An 18,129-nucleotide genomic window follows, 5' to 3' on the forward strand; every position below is an offset into this window, starting at 1 on the left:
CCAGCACTAATTCCTCTTGTTAACACTGACTTCTGCAGAGATAAGAAGAAAAAAATGTCACTGACATCACCAAACCTGAGAGGTTTATTGTTAACACCTCATGGGAGCACACAATGTGGTTAAGAGTTGCAGACATTTCTGTCACTCTAATCAATCTAATAAAATGTTAATTAAAATAACCAGAGAGATTTTAAGCTTTTTATTGACTCACTGTAAAACTTCTTTTTTTTTGGATGAGACAGAAAAAAAACCTTAACATTGTGAACATTGACTTTGCATATTTTAAAGGAACTACAAACCAAAGCAAACATCCAACATACTGGTTTTTGGTAAATAAAATTTAAACATTACATATTTACAAATCTACAACCATTCATTTAAAAAGTGCTGCTTGCAGACTAACGAAGTACCATTTTTAAATCCTAGTGAGATAATATCCAGAAATACCCCTCTCTGTTATTACTATTTGCATCTCCCATTTGTTACACCAAGATTTTACATGCAAGAATTTTCTCTTTCTTGGGATACAAATAATTTAATTTGCCAGTGGAAGTCAAATTCATCAGTCTGTAACTGTACCAACAGCAAGCCTCCTCAAATGGGACACAGCAATGTCAGAGAAACAGCACAATTTCTATTCACATTTCAGTATTTAATCTCCAATAATTATTCCAGTGGAACCATAAGTAAAGCAAAATATATATTGCACTGCAAATGTAAAATCTTTGTTTCAGGTTTTGGACATAAGCCTTATTTAGTACACAAAAGGAGAAAATTCAGTTCATACAAAATTTTAAATTGAAAATATGTTTCAAATATTTCATTTATTCATCTTTGTGGTATTGGAAAATATAGTCAAATTGCTTTTCTAATAAAGGAAAGTAAGATTTGAAAACTGTTTCAACACTAGATTGTATGATGTTCTAAAAATTATCGACCTCAAGATATGTTTGGAACATTGTGAATTGAATGAGGAAAATTTCCCACTTACAGTATGTTGTTATTCCGACTATTTTTATATATTTCTACAGTGGACTGACTTGCAACAGACTTTATAAAACAATTCATTAAGTATAATGATTTCACTCGATGAGCTACTACATGATAGCATAATTTAAAAGCACACCCAAATTAACATTGGCAATGCTTCAGGAGAGCCACGCTGGGATGCAGAACAGAGGGACTGTGTGAAGGCTGCACGGACAGCCCTGCTCCCAGGGCAGTATCCACTCCTGACAGCGCTGGGGGATGTGGGAAAGAATAAAACTGCTTGGGTTTCTAAGTCTGAAGGCAGCTGGAAGTCCTTACAAGGAAGCTGGGACTAGGATGGAGGAAGGGCCACGTGTGACAGTGTTGCCCCCACACCTGCGCCGTGTCCTGGGGATGGGGACCGGGCTCGGCTCTTCGGCCACCCCACAATGGGAGTGGGAAGCTGGGTCATAGCTCAGCCCCTCTAACACCCCACAGCAGCTCTGGAAAAAGCACTTGCTCTCTCTCCTTTCATGGCCTGAAGGTCCTATGGAACAGTGGCTGCCCCAGTGGAAATGGGAGACAGAACTGCAGGGAGCTGGGAACACGACCTTCCCCACGGCACACCCAGCTATGAGCTTCAGTACAGCAACTACTGGAGGCAAGATTTCCATGGTAATGCAGCATTCCTACTGTACAGAGCAGAGCAGCCATGCACACTAAGGGGTACTTACAGGGAATGTGTTCAAAAATAGCCTGTTTATTTCACAATAGTTCAGAGGAGTGAAGAGAGTATCTCTACCATGTATCTCGGTGAAAAAAGGAACTTCATTTCATGCAAAAGGAGACTGTCTGTACAAGCGTGGCAGTAAAAAGAGCATCATGAATTGTTAAAATAAATTAAATGTGAAAGATGTTGCGAGTGTAGCATTGCTAGCTCCACCTCAGGTGGGGGGGGGATATGTTCAAAAAGGTCAGCTACATAATTAGCAGCACGTTAGAGAAGAGGCATTACCCAATGGAAGCTGTATCCAAGACTGCATCCTGCAATTACCATCAGCACATACCTGCAGCTCTACATGTTTTAAATCCTTTCTTCTTAGGGCAGCTTCTTCTTACAACTTTACAGAGGTCTGGGAGGAGGTTACAGAGCTTCATAGCAGCATTACTTTTCATTTAAGCCTCCAAGGCTCGTTCTATTTCACTTAATAAAGTAAATGTGAGCTTTAAAGTTTATCACCTTTCTGCCTAAGTATTGCTGTTTTATTATACTTGCAAACTAAAGATGTTTTTAAAAACACCTACTGGTAGGCAGACTGCAATATAAAATCTAATAGTTGAATATTTGGAAGTATTATAACAGCAACAACTAAAATTAGGAGTGGAAAATCATTAAGATTACTTAAAATAAAGCTATTTGTTAAAGCATGATTTAAACTTGTTTAGGGTGTTTTATACAGTTCCATGGCTGCTTTCCCACCTCCATGCAAGACTTCTGGTATTTTCCCTGTAGCCTACCTTCTGGTGAGGAGTTGCTATGTGACTGAGAGCACAGAACGTTTTTCAAATGTCTAGAACAAGAAAACATGAGGCAAAAGCCATGACTCCACCACAAGGACTGATATAGCAGTTTTCTTCAGAGAAAACAAAAAGTTGTTTTGCCTGTGAAACAGAGACAGAACATTCCAAGTATGTTTAACTAAGCACAATATGCCCAAGTAAGTTCCATTCCCTATAATTCCCTGTAGCAAGTTTGCTGGATGCACTTGAGTTAGCAGCTTTGGATGGGCATTATGTGGTGTTGTACTGAGTGTTTCAAACACAACCACCGAGACTCCGAGCGCTGCGTGCTCATGGAGAACTCTCTGCAGGCTGGCATTTGCTCTGGGTCACACCTGGAATGAGGCCACCCTAACAAAAGCCAACAGCTGAGATGGGCTGATTCCATAACAAAATCCATAGGACTCTTCAATGTGGCTTCCCTTTCCTAGGGAGTGGGGAGGGAAGGGAACACGAGAAGAGGAGATTTCTACAGAAGTGTTTCACAGAGACATCTGTGTATTCGTTAGAGTTTTACAAAATTTACCATACCTTCCTTCTGATTGCTGTGGTAACACGTTTTCCAAGTGTGCATGAGAAAAATCCTGGATCTCCAGTACTGTCTAGGTGAAGGTTAACATTTTCTATTCTGCTTTAAAAACAAATCACTCTTCAAAAAGTAATTGGACAAGTTACTATAAATAGCAGTGTACTGCAAAAAAAATAAGCACTGTATTGCTTCTGCAGCAAGTCCATTTAAAATTCACTCCAGTAATTTAAAAAAATTAAAAAAATATCAACTTACTATAAACAATTTAAAATATGTATAATACAACTTTGTATGCTCTTCATAACATCATGAATATTCTATGTAAACAATAGATTCTGAAGAATTTCCTTCGCTCACATTAGTTTCAGTGCATTGTTTCTGTCCACCTGTTACTTAATAATTTTTCTTTTAAAGGGAGCTGTAATATATTGTCCCAAATCAGAGAACTGATTTTGTTTAGAACCTGCCTCTCCACACACCGATTTGCAGAAAGGACAAGGGACAGGGAAATAATATTTGGCCCATTTTGCTCTCTGTCCATCTCCACAACCGCAGCCAGGCCGAATTTCCCGAGGCCTCCTGCCAGTCCATCCCACGCACGTTCCTGAACACTGAAGACTGAGATGTTCCTTGTGACTGAAGTGGTTATTTTACACAGGGATACGTCATAGATATCACCTCTTTAGCCAGGTCCATTTAAAGATATGGTTCTCCAAAAATCTTTCTGCATTCCATCACTCCAGTGCTGGGTGGTCTGTCGCAGTTATGAGTGTTCTTCACTTGATTAGCGGTGAGACGATCATAGGCCATTTTGTACTCTCTGTCAAAAGCATCTGCAGCAAGGGAAAAACAACTTTAGATACCAAGCTCAAAAACACCACAACAGCTGCATTTATCAGCACAAAATATCTGTAAAGTCCTTTTTTTTATCTGGCACTCACCACAGAGTAGCACACATCTAATCTACAGATTATTTTTTTCTGGAAGCTGAACACTTAAGTTTGCATAAATTCATCATCTGTGCTCATTTGAATAGTTGGCAGAACTCACCTATATCAATGTTATCTCTTCCCAGGGCAACAAGTGAAAGAAACAGTATTTCTCTGTAAAGGCTCCTGAAATGGTAAAAAACCCCAATTTATATACTGCACTGATACAGCACAAAACAATCTCTATTAAAAATAGACTGAAGCATTTAAAGACAACTTATTAAAAAGAGGCATTTTGAACATAATTCCTGATTATGCCTCCAAAATATTGTCATTTCCGAACTCTGGAGAATGCCCTGGATTCCCCACATATGGATATTACCCATGGCAGGTCCCCTGAAGTTTCACCAAGTACAATGCAGACAGAAACACATACTTAAACACTCAACCAAATTCCACAAAATTTAACCAGGCAAGGAATTTGCTTTTCTGCATTTTCACATTAGCTTGAAAAAGCAGGCAGACAAGCAAATAAACACCTTGTCAATGCTCCAGGTGTTGACAAGCCTGTTGTATATTCTAGTATAATCAGTAAATCCAGGCAAGAAATGAAAATTCACAGGAATAATGTTCACCAATTCCACTGCTAAGGGAAAAACACCCCTGCCTATATATGAGACATAACCTCTCTTAGCTCCTTTTCTGTCATCTATCGAAGACTTAAAAATAAATCCCAAATCCCTACCCATACACCCTAGAAATAAGTGTAGGGTTTTTATTTTAAAATGCCTACTAATTTAGAAAAACATTCAATTAAAAAAGTGTACATATTTACACAATCCCTAGTTCCCGTTTTTCAGAAGTAAAATTAAATAGCTGTAAAAGGGAGGGGGAAAGAGTAAAAACCAAAAAAAGGAAGAAAAACTAAGTTTGTGAACGTTACCATAAAAAAATTTACCAGAGTGACAAATTTTAAAACACTGGTGAAAAACATTGCTTTTTTTCCTTTAAAAAACACACTAGAAAAATATAATTCACATGATTAAGCTGATTATTGGCATGTTGGTGGTCTTACCTCTGTCTTTTAATATGTGGCCACTTGTTGAGCCTCTCCAGTATCTGACTCATTGGTCCATACACATCATTCATCTTAATGCTTTTCACCATGCTCCTCAAGAGCTCCTGGTTAAAGGAGTCATCATCTTTTTGCAATAACTGGACCATTGGGTACTTCTGGGCTGAAAAACATTAGAAAGGCTGTAAGAATAAATAGATTCTTTGTGTAGCAAGTAGAGTTGTTAAAAGAAGGCCACAGAATTTGTGAAAATATCGACATGTATGAAGTGAATAAAACATCAAGCCAAAAAATTATCAATGTAGCACACAAAAAGCACATAAGGAAACTCAACAGATGCAATGGGCCATGAGCTATTTTCAGGTGTGTGATCCAATACCAGCAACAAAACTGAGTAAGCAAATTCTAAAAATAAGAACATGAGCTAAGTGGATGATCAGCATCAATGAAATGTATTCCCTCTCATTCCTCACACCCCAGTGAAGAAAAAGCCCCTGGCAATACCAGTCAATGATTTGAAACAGAAATGCTGGAAAACTAAAACTTGTCCAAGCAGTTTACTGCTAAGCATAGAACCAACCTCCCTCCCAAAACAAGTCACCCAAACTGAGAACAGCAACACCAAACTTAACACTCACTCTCAAACAAAAGAGTGCGATTTTGACCTGCAAGACAAAAAGCAGTATGATCAAAAATCAATATTGTGGCTCATGTGAACTATCCACAAAGACATCTTTTCTCAACACACATGCTTCAGTTGCTCAAAATCAAAACTGTTCTTAAAAAATACCACCAAAATCCACACAAAACAAAACTTACTCTGAGCATTCCACAGAATATACAGAGGCTGCCTCGGATCCTGATGCAATTTCATATTGTCCCATAGCATCTGAATAAGAACATATTTACTGTCCTCTGACATACAGTTCCGTGGAATCTGAACAGGAGAATGCACGAAGGCATTTGATTACAAAGTCATGACAAAGGAGTTGTGTATTCAATATGTATCTTCAAATCTCTAGGTCTCATGGTAAAAAGTTTTGTTATTAAAACTACATACAGAAAGCTAAATCTGAATGAGGTGACATGGCAAATGAGCATTTTGCCTATTTTCTACAGTCCTAAAATCTAAACTTCCTCCTTCTACTGCTTAGCTACTCAAATAGCAACAAAACTGACTAACAACTTATCCTCCTTCAAGCCAAGGATCACAAATTGCAGTGGGTTGAGTAACAGCTAAATACCAGACCCCACAAGGACTGCTGAGCACATGTTCCAGAGTTTTGAATATCTTCCCTCAGCTGACACATTCTTTACCAATTCAGGACTGGGTTCAGCATAGTGCAAGACACATTTCCAAGAGTTACTGAGTTATGTAATAATTTCCTATATGGGAAAGCAGCCATTTCTCATATGTCAGTGTTTCCTATCAGACCCCATACCTTGGAGTTCTTATTGCAGTGCTCAGAAGAAAGTATTAATCCTGGTAAGTTGCTGGGCAAGTCCAAGCGCCTGAAATACCACACCAAATTCCAGAACACAATGGGGTGATGATCTACAAAGTCTGCCACTGTTATTGCATGATCCCCTTCATTTTCAAGTAAGCTTTCAAGCTCTTTCCATACCACTAGAGGACTGAGGTAAGGAACCGTTATAGGATCAGGACTAGGCAAGCGCCATTCCAGGCCCAAGGGATCCTGCAGCAACAGAGAAAAAATGCCATTAATTTTAACTGATGTAATGAATGTAACAGTCTTTATAAGGTCTTATAAATGCTTTTGCTCCCTATGTCACACACCAACATCTAAAAGTTACAACTAGCATTAGTTTAAATAATACAACCTAGCATTTACTGTAATTTAGGAAGGTTAATGCTGTTATACATATATCCAATCTATGGCAAACATGCAAAAATGACTTTTAAGGTAGAAAAACTACACACTGTTGGTCCTTGCAAAGTAGCAGGCAGGCTACCAGTAGGAATGATATGGCTGATCTTCTGGCTTTCCTTCTCATCTTCTTCCAAAGGACCAAAAGTACTGATGCTCCTTGCTACAGGGTGACTTGTACATTCTGACCCAGAGGCATTTTGTCTCCTTCCTGAAGGGATCTGGATACTTCTGGCATAAACATTATCATGTTGCTTAGATTTGCTAGAGGAGAGGAAAAAAAGAAAAAAAATAATCTCAGCTTTTTGTTTTACTCTAAGTGCTCCAACATGTACACACAGAGGCAGAAATAAACTGGAAATAATGGACCTGACAGTTTGAATTCTGCTTTGTCAGTCACCACACTCATTCCTGTTACTGTGCAAGTTTTATTCCCCCTTGCACTGATGATGAACACAAACATCCACAAAAGAGTTCATAAAAATTTCAGAATTACAAATACCAACATGAATTTTTATATTAGGGATGAAATGGTGCATATCAGGCAGAGAAGGTATGATGTGGCCAGCTGACAGATAAGGGAGAGGCAGCACAGAGATTCTCTCTCAAATCAATCTCTCCTCTTCCAAGAGTAGAACAAATTTATTTCAGTTGATTAAAATACATGCATATGCACAGAGAATCTGAGGAATTTCTAGGTAAGAAATGAACACTTACCTATTTGAATTAACATCCTCTTGGACAGACATCAGGGATGTAGTGAGACCTACAGTGGCTGTGGTGTTACAGGACTTCCCACTCTGACTGGAGAAAAGGGATGGGAACTGCATATTTTCTGTAGAAGGGCTGGACTTCAGGAAATACCTGCAGGGAAAGCAAAAGCTTAACATCATCCAAAAAAGCCCCCCAAAAAACCTAAATCCCAAACAAAAAGCACTTCCCAATATAAGCATTTAAAATTGAGGACAATTCAAATATTGTTATTACCGTCCAGGGCGCCGAAGATCTCTGATTTCTATGCTTAAAAAAGGCAGAAATAAATTGCCACAGAAGGGACACGTGGTATTGAGATTTGAATCATCTGCTGTCCAGCCTGCCATGATTTCTTCATCGTGAACCAAACAGTCACAAGTCCGACACCGAGAACAGCTCGAGATGAGGACCTGGCACAGGGCAGGAACAGAACCCACTAGAACATGTTCCCAGAGCTACTTTTGTGTCACAAAGCACTTAAAAGCCAAAATCTTTGCCCTTTGATGAATATTCCTCCCATTTGCATTCATCCTCTAATTGCTTCTCAGATTAAAACCAACCAGTTGTTTAATAATATTTCTATTAACAATAACATGTCATCTGTAATTTGCAAGCATAAAAGTAAAGGAATATTTATGCAGCTACATAAATTATGATTAGAATTTAAACATGCTTTTATAGAGACTGTCAGCATTATAAAAAATGGGAAAAAAAAAAAAAGATGTAAATGATCAGTTTTTAACCTAAATCCAGTGGAGAAAGAAGGGGGGAACAAAGAAGATAATGAAGAGCCACCCAAACCAGCCTAACAGTGAAAAGAAAAGTGATCTTACTAGAAGTTACACCAAGAAATAGGTAGTTCTCTCTTCTGTATTTTTAAACATCCAGTGCTACTTCAGACTTGGTATTTTCACTTTGAACAAATTTATCTTCACAAGGGATTTAGATGCCTGAATTCAATTGTATGCAATAGCAAACTCTTGAGAACTGAAGCTTTAAGGACCAAAAGATGTGACTGAAATAAAGACCTTTCTAGAGCAGGATTTGAAATTAAATCTACTTTGTGACAAAAGTATCCATCTGTCTTTCAGTGTTTTAGTTTGAAACTTTGAACTTTACCAGAGACACAGAAAATACTCATATTTAAAGACACATGCTCCAAGTCCACTAATTAGATCAGTAAATTATCCTGTACCTCCATGGCATAGTTCTGGAACACACTGGTACTGCTGGTGCTGCAGGAAGACACCAACTCTGATTTGTCAGGTAAAGGGAACTTGGAAAGAGAACCTGTTAACAGAAGAAATCCAAAGTACCAGTTATTCAGAAAATGCATTTTTACACCCTGTTTTTCTGCTCAAACAATACTGCAGTTATAATAAAATGTGTGATGGAAGATGCAACAAATGAGATACACTAGTATAGAACTGTGGAGTGTGAGGCTGCCATCTGCCCAGCACCAACCAAGGTAAAAATAAAAGCTACCAACAAACAATTTCCATATGTTCACTTTTCTTTGTTAACAACAGTTGGTAGCTAGGAAACAAATTTTAAGTAATTCATAGCCACACTTTCTGTGTGGACAACAACCAGGGAAGGACTAGAGGTGCTGTTTGTACCCCAAATGACATCAGAAAATGATACAACAGTCATGATCAATTATCCAGCACAGATTAGAAAATAAATCTACAGTCTATCTGATAATCAGCTTTGACAGTGGCTTCTAAAAGATTATTACAGATTTTTAAAAAGTATTTTTACTATTTTTAGAAAATAGAACAAAACCAATGAAGTTACCATTACCATGTTTTTACGGACATTTTCTGGAGCTGTACAAATCACACAATTACAGTGTTTACATGAATATTCAAGGACTCAAAGGGTTTTCTATTTGAGTAAGAGTTTTCAGGCAATAAAAGAAAAATTTACTTCTTCCACAAAAAGGACCAAGGACTAGGGTGATCCTAAACTGAGAATTATGAAAGAGCAACTTTTACTGGAATGTTTTTGTGCAGATTGATGAATGCCATGCAAAAGTTGTCTCTTACCACACTGGTCAAACTGCTTAGCTGAGCTATCATGAGAAGCTGAGCTTTCCAGGCTTGTCTTGCTGATGCTAATTCCCTTAATTTCTGATGTGGTGTTCTCCTGAGGAGAAGCACTTTCAAAATCATTGCAGACATCTTCATCAGTGAGAGAAGTAGATTCTGAGTCCAGAGCTCCAAGAGATGAAACACTTGCTCGGTCTGAATTTTGATCCTGAGAAAAGTTGTTCCAGTGAGAAAATGAAAGGAAAGAAAAAATATTTCCCAAAAAAGGGGGCAGACTTCTTTGTCTCAGTAAAGTGTAGGCATGGCCCTGCCTCCTTGGAGGATCACAGACCCGTGTTCAGAACTGATGCAACACAAGGCAAGTCCCACTCTATGCTAAACAGCTACACCAGGATTCTTTTTTAAAGATTCTCCTAACAAAAATAATTAAGTGAAATCATAACCATTTTACTCCTATAACTTTTTCACCCCATTACTACAAGAATTATCAGCAGCTGTAGGAATACAAAGTCTCTCTTCATTCCCAAGGACTGGGAACATAAGTAATTTTGGTTTGAATTGGTGGCAGCAAACAAAATTCTAACAAATTACCTCAGATCAAAACTAGCCTTAAATTATTTTTGCAACCAATACAACCAGATTTCCCCTTACTCATAAAAGCATAAAGACTTCAAACCAGTATTTCTTTACATGTTTCTGCTTTAGGTTACAAAAGGAAACCAGAGCAGTTTTTGCTCTGTCAACACACTTATGTTTTCCCACTAAATGTATTCAGAACCCTAGCTAGACTAAAGTTTTATTCAGGATATTAAAATTGGGATTCTGGTATATCAAACATGATTAAAACAACTTAATGTACACAGTCTACAATGACATGCCATGCAAGGGGTTCATCACATGTGTGTCAGTAATTAAACCGTTACAAAGTTTTTTTTCCTTAATTTATAGGTTCTTAAGAAACATTTACCTTTGCAGATGCAGCATACATTGCAAATCTGGAGTACCACTTGCTTGCTTTCTCTGCAACCCCTTTTCCAGCAGAGAACATGCTGCTTTTCAGAACATCAAACTTGGGAGTCAGCAGCGTGTCCAAGTTGAACGATGGTGATGACACAAGTGTCAATGCACTGGTTGTGTCCTGCTCCTTGGCTGGGCTGTTTGGGGAATAAGCTGGGGAAGACCAAAGCCTGTCCCTTGGCCTTTCTTCATATTTTGCATGGTAGCTCTTGGATTTGGTAAGACTGGGTGGCCTTGGGGAATTTGGGGGAAGGCTGGACCTCCTACAAGGCTGGATAATGGTTGGGCTCCTTTTACTCACATTTTTGTCATCAAAGGGTTTTTGCAGCTCAATGCTTGGGGCACGACTGGACAAAGGGCTGCTCATGTTGTTCATGTACATGACTATTTCTTCAGCTAAATCTCTTCTTGCAGACGGAGTAGAAACACTTCTGTCATCATCCTCCTCCTCCTCCTCTTTCTGCTGCTCTGTCTCAGCAACCAGCAGAGACAATGGATCAAATCCAGTTTCAACATCTGTTTTTTCAACTGGCTTTACTGGAAAGCTGCTCTTTCTTTGCAGTTTTTTTGATTTTTCGCTGGAAGTTTTCACTGCTGTAGGTGTTTCAGGTTCTCCATCCAGGTCTTCCAGATCAAAGATAACAGGAGACTCTGTTTTATCTGTAAAACTGCAGTCAAAGGCTGCATCTTCATCACTGGATTCTTTCTCCAGGCTTTCCCTCTTAGACTCTAAAGAGGAAGATCTGATATTAAGAGTTTTTGGCCTTATGCTTTTCTGTAATGCACTAGAGAGAATTTTGGCATCAGCTCCCAGTTTTTCAACCATTTCTCCAGGGTTTGCTTCCTGGTTGATTCTGTTTATCATGAGCCCCACTAAGCCATCTCCACTCAGGTTCCGGTTCCTGCTTTCCCATGGCATCTCCCTTAAGTCAGCTTCAACGGCACTTTTATGTCTCTTTCTTAAGGATTTATTTTTTATAACTTCTGTTTCATTGGCATCCTCAAAAGATGATGTAAACAGCAATCCTACAGAACTCTCTGAAAAACAAATGGAACAAGGTGCTTTATTTGTTGCTGTACAAGAAAACTTAATGAAGTACAGAAGAATGCAAATTTGTCTCATCTTTTCAACATTTTACAACACAGATGGAATTCACTGTGTTGTGCTAGAGGTTGAAATATTGAGCTGGCCATGGAAGGGTAACTTTTAGAAAGGGACAGACAATAAAACACTTAAAAGGGATTAAAATTATACAACCTACAGAGCATTTTGAGAGACATCAAGTCTCAGCTGTATTTACTTCCCTTTTTTGGGGACATTACTACAAGGTTTGAAACCTAAGACTTAACACGGGTATTGAGGAAATTGCAAAAAAAAAGCATCACTTTCTAACTTAATGATTTAGAAACAAAGCCAACAAAAGGAATTATTGTCAGAGAAATCTCCATTGTTTTTCCAGAGCATAAAGATGCAGGCTTTAAAGTATATTACAATATTTCAAGCATAGCTGACAGTATTATATTAACCAGAACTGGCATTACACTGAAGACTCATGAAAATGTCTGAAAGTGTCTTCTTAATTTTACTGCACAGAACCCCCTTGTCCATCCTGAAGGAATTAATTACTTTCTGGAGAGTATAAGAAAAAACCCAAGATTTTGGTGTTTTGTAAGTAGATGTTAACTACAGCAAAAAAAACCAGAATTAACAAGAAAAAAAGTCTGGAAGTACAGAATATTGCCATGCATTCTCCTGACACAGCATATGCAGACTCCAACCTAAACTCCCTCCTCCACTTTACATCATCCACTGCTACTACAGGAATAAAACACTGCAAGTTTAGTGGACAACAGAAATTAGGAGTGCTGCTCAGAAGCCCTTAGTAACAAATTTGATCTATGTGTACTCACCCCTGCTCCCCTCTGCCACGGTGCTGTCAATGGTGCCGTTGAGCCGCACGATGCTGGAAGTGGCTTTGTCACTCCTGCAGTTCTGGTAATTCAGTTTGGGCAGGCAGTCCCCACTCCCTTTTGTGCTCTCCACTTCAGACACTGCAGGCACAAAAGGCCAGAATTTTGTGGAATCCAAGGAACACCCCTTAAATCTCAAGTCCCCATTACCCACTGGACACCTCACAGAGGATTAAGTGACACCTTGTTGCACCCATGAGGCACAGGCTGATCTCTGCCTGGGCACAGGTTTTCACTATGGAACTTTAACTCCCAGCATTACTTCTGAAATGCTCCAAAAGATAGAAGTTCCATAAGCTTTGCTATACAGATACTAAAAACCACTCCAAAATATTCGTGGTTGTAAAGATTAAGACCACCCTTGCTCACTTGCATTGAAGAGGTGTAAGAGTATTTTTCTCCTGCCTTTGCAGGAGCTCAGCTTCACACAGATCTCATTTCCCCCAGGACTACACAGGAGGAATGAAGTAAATATGAATATTTATATTCAACTCTTTTAGGTATGAAACAAAAATTCCATTGCAGGTGACTACCTAAAATAAAGAATTACTTCTCTAAGGGATTTCAGACAACTTTAATATTACCAAGCTGTTTTCAAAAGTGCAAAATGTTTTAGCACATCATATTATTATAGAGAGCTACATTTGTCTTAATTATAGTCAAAAGTAATAAATTAGGGAGAATTCATTTTCTGTATTCTCAAAAGCTTTATTAAACGTAAATAAACGTCTGCAATCTTACATGTATGTTTTCACGATCATGTGTAAGACAACTTTTCAAGACAATTGAAGAAAAAAATACTAGTACTGGAAGGAAGACTGTGGTGGAAACACTGAAGCAACTTATCTAATTCCATATTTCTTCAGACTTTTATATCATTTGATAATGGGATAGTTAACCCAAATAGTAGGAGAACCCACTGAAAAATTTAAACAATTATATTATTAGGGAAACATTTGCTAAGAAGGGTACTTTCCATGAATATAGATGGGAACCTGTAGTGCATATACAATTTTACTACACAATCTGATCTTCTATGTACTTGCAAGAAGTTGATTCTGCTAAACTGCAGCTGAAGGAAACAAGAGCAGCAGATGCAAAACCTGAAGAAATTCTAATAAATCTCCCAAACTTTGAGAATTCCAAGTAGCTGGGTAATTTAGATCTCTCAGACTAGCAAAATTTCAGCTGCTCCCCTATTAGAGGATTTATAAAGAAACCAGACTGGTAGAAAATGCTTTTCCGTAGATTATGCCTATGAGGCAACTTCATTTTTTTTAAAGACAAAAACATTAGGCTATAATTATCATTAAGCCTTTATGCTCCCATTATCACTTATTTGAAACATGAGAGAAAAAAGGACTGTAATTTTCCAAGTGAAACCATTAGACATCCAGAAAATTATACTTAGAGAAAGAATTTCTCTAAGTATAAACTGGCATTATCACACATAGTGTGAGGAATCAGCTGTCCCACTTAGCTTTTGCTGGAATCCTCATTTATCCCCAGTGAACCAGATATCTGTATTCACAAGATACGTACAGGAACTGGAGTCACTCTCTCTCTTTTCCTCCTTTTGTTCTTGGATGTCTTCAAGACAAGTTTTTCCTTGCTTGGTTTCTTCTTTGAGTGATGTGTTATTGGCAGAGTCTGAAAGTCCCCCTATCAGTGCAGGGCAACATCAGAATAAGGCAATTATGGCATTTAATAGCGTGACATTGTTCAGGGGAATGAATTGAATACCCACAGTAATTCAAAGGCCTCTTATCAAGAACATTTCAATTAACAGTGAACATTTTACCACCAAATTAAAAAAACATAGAAAAAGGATTGGCTTATTATAGTATAAACATTGAAGTGATGCTTTAGAGGATGAAATTAAAGGGGTAATGGGTAACATTTTTTTTTAAATACTCAACTAAAACACTGTTTGACTTTAATTCTGTTGCCTGGTTTATTTGATCAAAAGGTCATGCCTTTTCAAGAACTCCAAGAGGCATCTAAACACGGTTTTATTTTAGTGTAAAATGTTTCTCAGGAACACTAACAGAAATGTTAATGCATGTGATTCTCATGATTTTACTCTAGAAAGTAAAAAGATTTAAACAATGCAGAGGTAAACATGAGTTTGTCTGCAAAAATAGATTAAAATGAAAATAACCAACATCATCCTAAAACTCCCTGCCAACATTCAAGCCACTTAACTGTTCATTCTCAAGCCAAAACACTGGCCAGGTGTAATGAATATGGTCTCTTTCCAGGATAAAGAGGGTTTAACATAATTAAAAGTTTCTTTCCCTCTTTTCCATAAAAAGGCTGCACTGAATGGCTACAGACAGGGTAAAAACCTTGTTTCCATGTAAAAGTTAAGAAAATATTCTGTAATTTATGGGAGAGATTTTGGATGTCCTGAGGAGACACCACACATTCAAGCTGTGAGATTTCATGCAAGGTAATCTTGAAAAATCAGATTATATCAAAAGCAAATGCTATTAATTATATAAGTGACAGTTATTTCCTTAAGGATTATTTACACTTCCTTAGTTTACATAGTCTGAGTTGCAACCAGCATTGCTAAGCTCTTGCATAGTACCTTGCATGGCTGGCTTTCAATAAAGTGGATTACTAGGAAGCTCAGCTCCATGAAAAACAGGCAGAAATAAAGCAAAATTGTTCAAGGCCATCTAGAAAGTTAATGATAGAGCCAGAAATAGGACTGGAGTCTCTGGGGTCCATAGGAATAATCTAGCCATGAGGCCATCATATATGTTCTGTTTGTCAGGGCAAAGATTTATTTGTACACATCTGGAATCACAGAACAGCCCTGGATGGAAGGACTTTGAAAGCTGAGTCAGATGACCCACATACATTTATAAAAGTATGTTGTAAAGGTCTTCCAAGGTCAGCCTGCCCTAAACCAAACTGCATTGCTGCTACTATACAATGTACTACTGTGCTTTACTACCAGGAAGTTATAAATACCATGGAAAGTAGTACCTTTAAAAAAATATCAATTACAGGCATGGCCATATGACCATTTGATGGTCACATTATCTAAGTTTTCACTGGAAAAAAAAGGAAATAACCCCCAACATTTAGAGCCTCACATATTTTAATTATATTCTAGATAAAAACAAACATGATTACTGCAGGTGGTATGCAGAACCTGCAACCAGTACTGCAAACTCAAGGACTAGCTCTAGTTGCCTCTCAGTTAAAAAAAAAGGGGAAAATAAAAGTGAATAGCAGACTTTCAGATTCAAAGGCAAAAAGAAGAGCCTTTGAATCTGAAATATTCAGATTTTTAAAAATTATGCAAGAAATAGTCAGCTTTTTAAAAATTATGCAGGAACTATTGAGTTTTTTTCTCTGAAACAGTTTTATCAAACTCACAAAAGAAGGTTTATTAAAAAAAAAATCTCGATCATCATGAAAATATTAAAACAGAAGGATGTGGATACTTTACCAGGAACAGATGTATGTGCAGTGCTTGCTGGTGGCTTTTTCAATGCTTTTTTAAACTGTGCTATTCCTAAGACAACATTTCGTATTTTCATCCAGAGGAAATAGCCACCTCGATTGCTTGAAGGCCAGGTGCTTTCCAAAACAGCCTATTTTGGCAATATCAAAATCAAGTCAGTCATTTTCAAGAACAGTTAGGTGTGAAAACAGTAGCTGCGTTACATTGGCAGTAATACAGCAGATTTCTTAACCTACAAAGCCAAAACCCACAAAATGATTCTGTCTTGTGTTTTACAAGAAATGACAGAATCACACCTGAACTGCTCTGTTATTTTCCTCCCTTCTATTTGCCTGGATAGAAATGCTCTTTAACACACACCTTGTTGTAGTAGCCATAGGTGATGGCATTGGGGTCGATGCCAGCCTTCTGCATTTCGAAGAGCACCCGGACTGCCAGCACAGGCTGCCCGTACTGCCCACACAGCTGCATGAGAACCCTGTAGCACACCTGCAAACACACACCTGTGAGCCCCGGGCTCCCAGCACTGCTGGCCCTCAGCCCCACGGGCTCCTTCTGCAGTTGGGGGTTGTTTTACCTCGTCAGGTGGATCTATTTTTTTGGTGTGCATTTTCTGTAGCACATCATAGGCAGTTCTCAGAGCCCTGACTTTGGAGTGGCAGACTTTCACATAGGCAGGGAGGCAGATGAACCAAAGGCCATAGCAGTGACGGAGCAAACACCTGGACCACATCTGGGGGATGGAGGAGTACTTCTTTGCAATTTTGTGGGCAGATTTAATTTCCTGGAAAGAAACACAGATTATTTGTGTGTGTTTATATCTACATCACACAAAGCTACATATTAAAAACTGAACATGTACCATTATATCGATGGAAACTGCAACAGTAATATTAACAATATGATAAAGTGGGAAGGAATATGAAAGCCATGAGAGAGATTACAAAAACAGCCACTGTGCAATATTCCACTGCTACAACCTTGCATTTCTTTAAATCTCCACTACTTTGAAAGTTAAAGCCCCTCAAAGTCCTGGGCAGTGAAAACAGTCAAGATGTGGACGTGGAAGATTCATGGAGAACAGTGTGAAGAAAGGGGAAGGGACAGCACAGCAAGCAACACCCTGAACAGGGGTATTTGTAGGATCTGGTGCAGGCAAGAAACACACCCAAAGAACAATTAACACAGTGACCTTACAGTCACCAGATCAGTGCAGAACTTAAGAACCATCAGGCTGCAGCCACTGCCAGTCAGGTTTTACAGCCAAACTCAAGCTGTCCCCTTCCAAAGAACCTCACACTCCAAGAACACCAGCAAGTACCTGTTTAGTTCTTCTGAACATTGGTGATGGGCTGTTGGGGCTACTGGCTTTTGAGGACAGTTTGTTATTTGGTGCTCTGAGAAACCCTTCAGGTCGTTCGAACAATTCTAGCTTTAATACTGGAAATCCATTATAGCTGTAAGAGAAATGTGTCAATTCTGGTAAGTCAGCTCCAAAGCAAACATGTCACACAATAGCAAAGGAAATCAACTGCACACGTGCACCAGAGGCTTCCCAGGAAATAAACACAAAAAGTAAATCTTTAACAACATCACTGATAAAGTGGTTCACTAATCCCTCAGCACAGGTTCATATGCCTGCACAAACAGTCTCAACCTGTTAAATTGATAAATGTATTTAATGTCATAGTATTTTCTTTAATTAATGTGTCAAATGCATTAGTATTGATTCTACTTAATAAAAGAAAATAATCTGTGTGGCTTAGTCCCCAGTGAGCATCACATGACTGAGGTTTATGAAAATCAATAGGAACAATATCAAACTATCTAAAACATGAAACCAGATTAGATATTAAAATATTTCCCAGAATTAATGAAAAAACCAACAGACTCATCTGACATAAT

General features: G+C 38.3%; 1 protein-coding gene across 5 annotated transcripts in view; it reads right to left on the reverse strand.

The window, feature by feature from the left end:
• Positions 1-184: 184 nt before the first annotated feature.
• The window catches only part of DENND4A (DENN domain containing 4A), a 49,155-nt gene continuing 31,210 nt past the window's right edge, over positions 185-18,129 (reverse strand). For 2 of the 5 annotated variants that reach the window (XM_012578273.5, XM_030281433.4), the window contains exons 16-33: positions 17,546-17,681; positions 16,802-17,008; positions 16,585-16,713; positions 16,210-16,354; positions 14,286-14,405; positions 12,684-12,824; positions 10,723-11,810; positions 9,753-9,963; positions 8,900-8,994; positions 7,939-8,114; positions 7,669-7,815; positions 7,005-7,215; positions 6,505-6,759; positions 5,882-5,999; positions 5,701-5,727; positions 5,063-5,225; positions 4,109-4,173; positions 185-3,891 (exon numbers count right to left, since the gene is read on the reverse strand). In XM_012578273.5, the coding sequence (XP_012433727.5) occupies positions 3,755-3,891; positions 4,109-4,173; positions 5,063-5,225; positions 5,701-5,727; positions 5,882-5,999; positions 6,505-6,759; positions 7,005-7,215; positions 7,669-7,815; positions 7,939-8,114; positions 8,900-8,994; positions 9,753-9,963; positions 10,723-11,810; positions 12,684-12,824; positions 14,286-14,405; positions 16,210-16,354; positions 16,585-16,713; positions 16,802-17,008; positions 17,546-17,681 (3,571 nt within the window). In that variant the 3' untranslated portion in view covers positions 185-3,754. The remainder of the gene's footprint in view (positions 3,892-4,108; positions 4,174-5,062; positions 5,226-5,700; positions 5,728-5,881; positions 6,000-6,504; positions 6,760-7,004; positions 7,216-7,668; positions 7,816-7,938; positions 8,115-8,899; positions 8,995-9,752; positions 9,964-10,722; positions 11,811-12,683; positions 12,825-14,285; positions 14,406-16,209; positions 16,355-16,584; positions 16,714-16,801; positions 17,009-17,545; positions 17,682-18,129) is intronic. The other 3 variants (XM_030281436.4, XM_030281434.4, XM_030281437.4) reach the window with 2 other exon arrangements.

This window comes from Taeniopygia guttata, chromosome 10 (assembly GCF_048771995.1).
Source record: "Taeniopygia guttata chromosome 10, bTaeGut7.mat, whole genome shotgun sequence".
NCBI lineage: Eukaryota > Metazoa > Chordata > Aves > Passeriformes > Estrildidae > Taeniopygia > Taeniopygia guttata.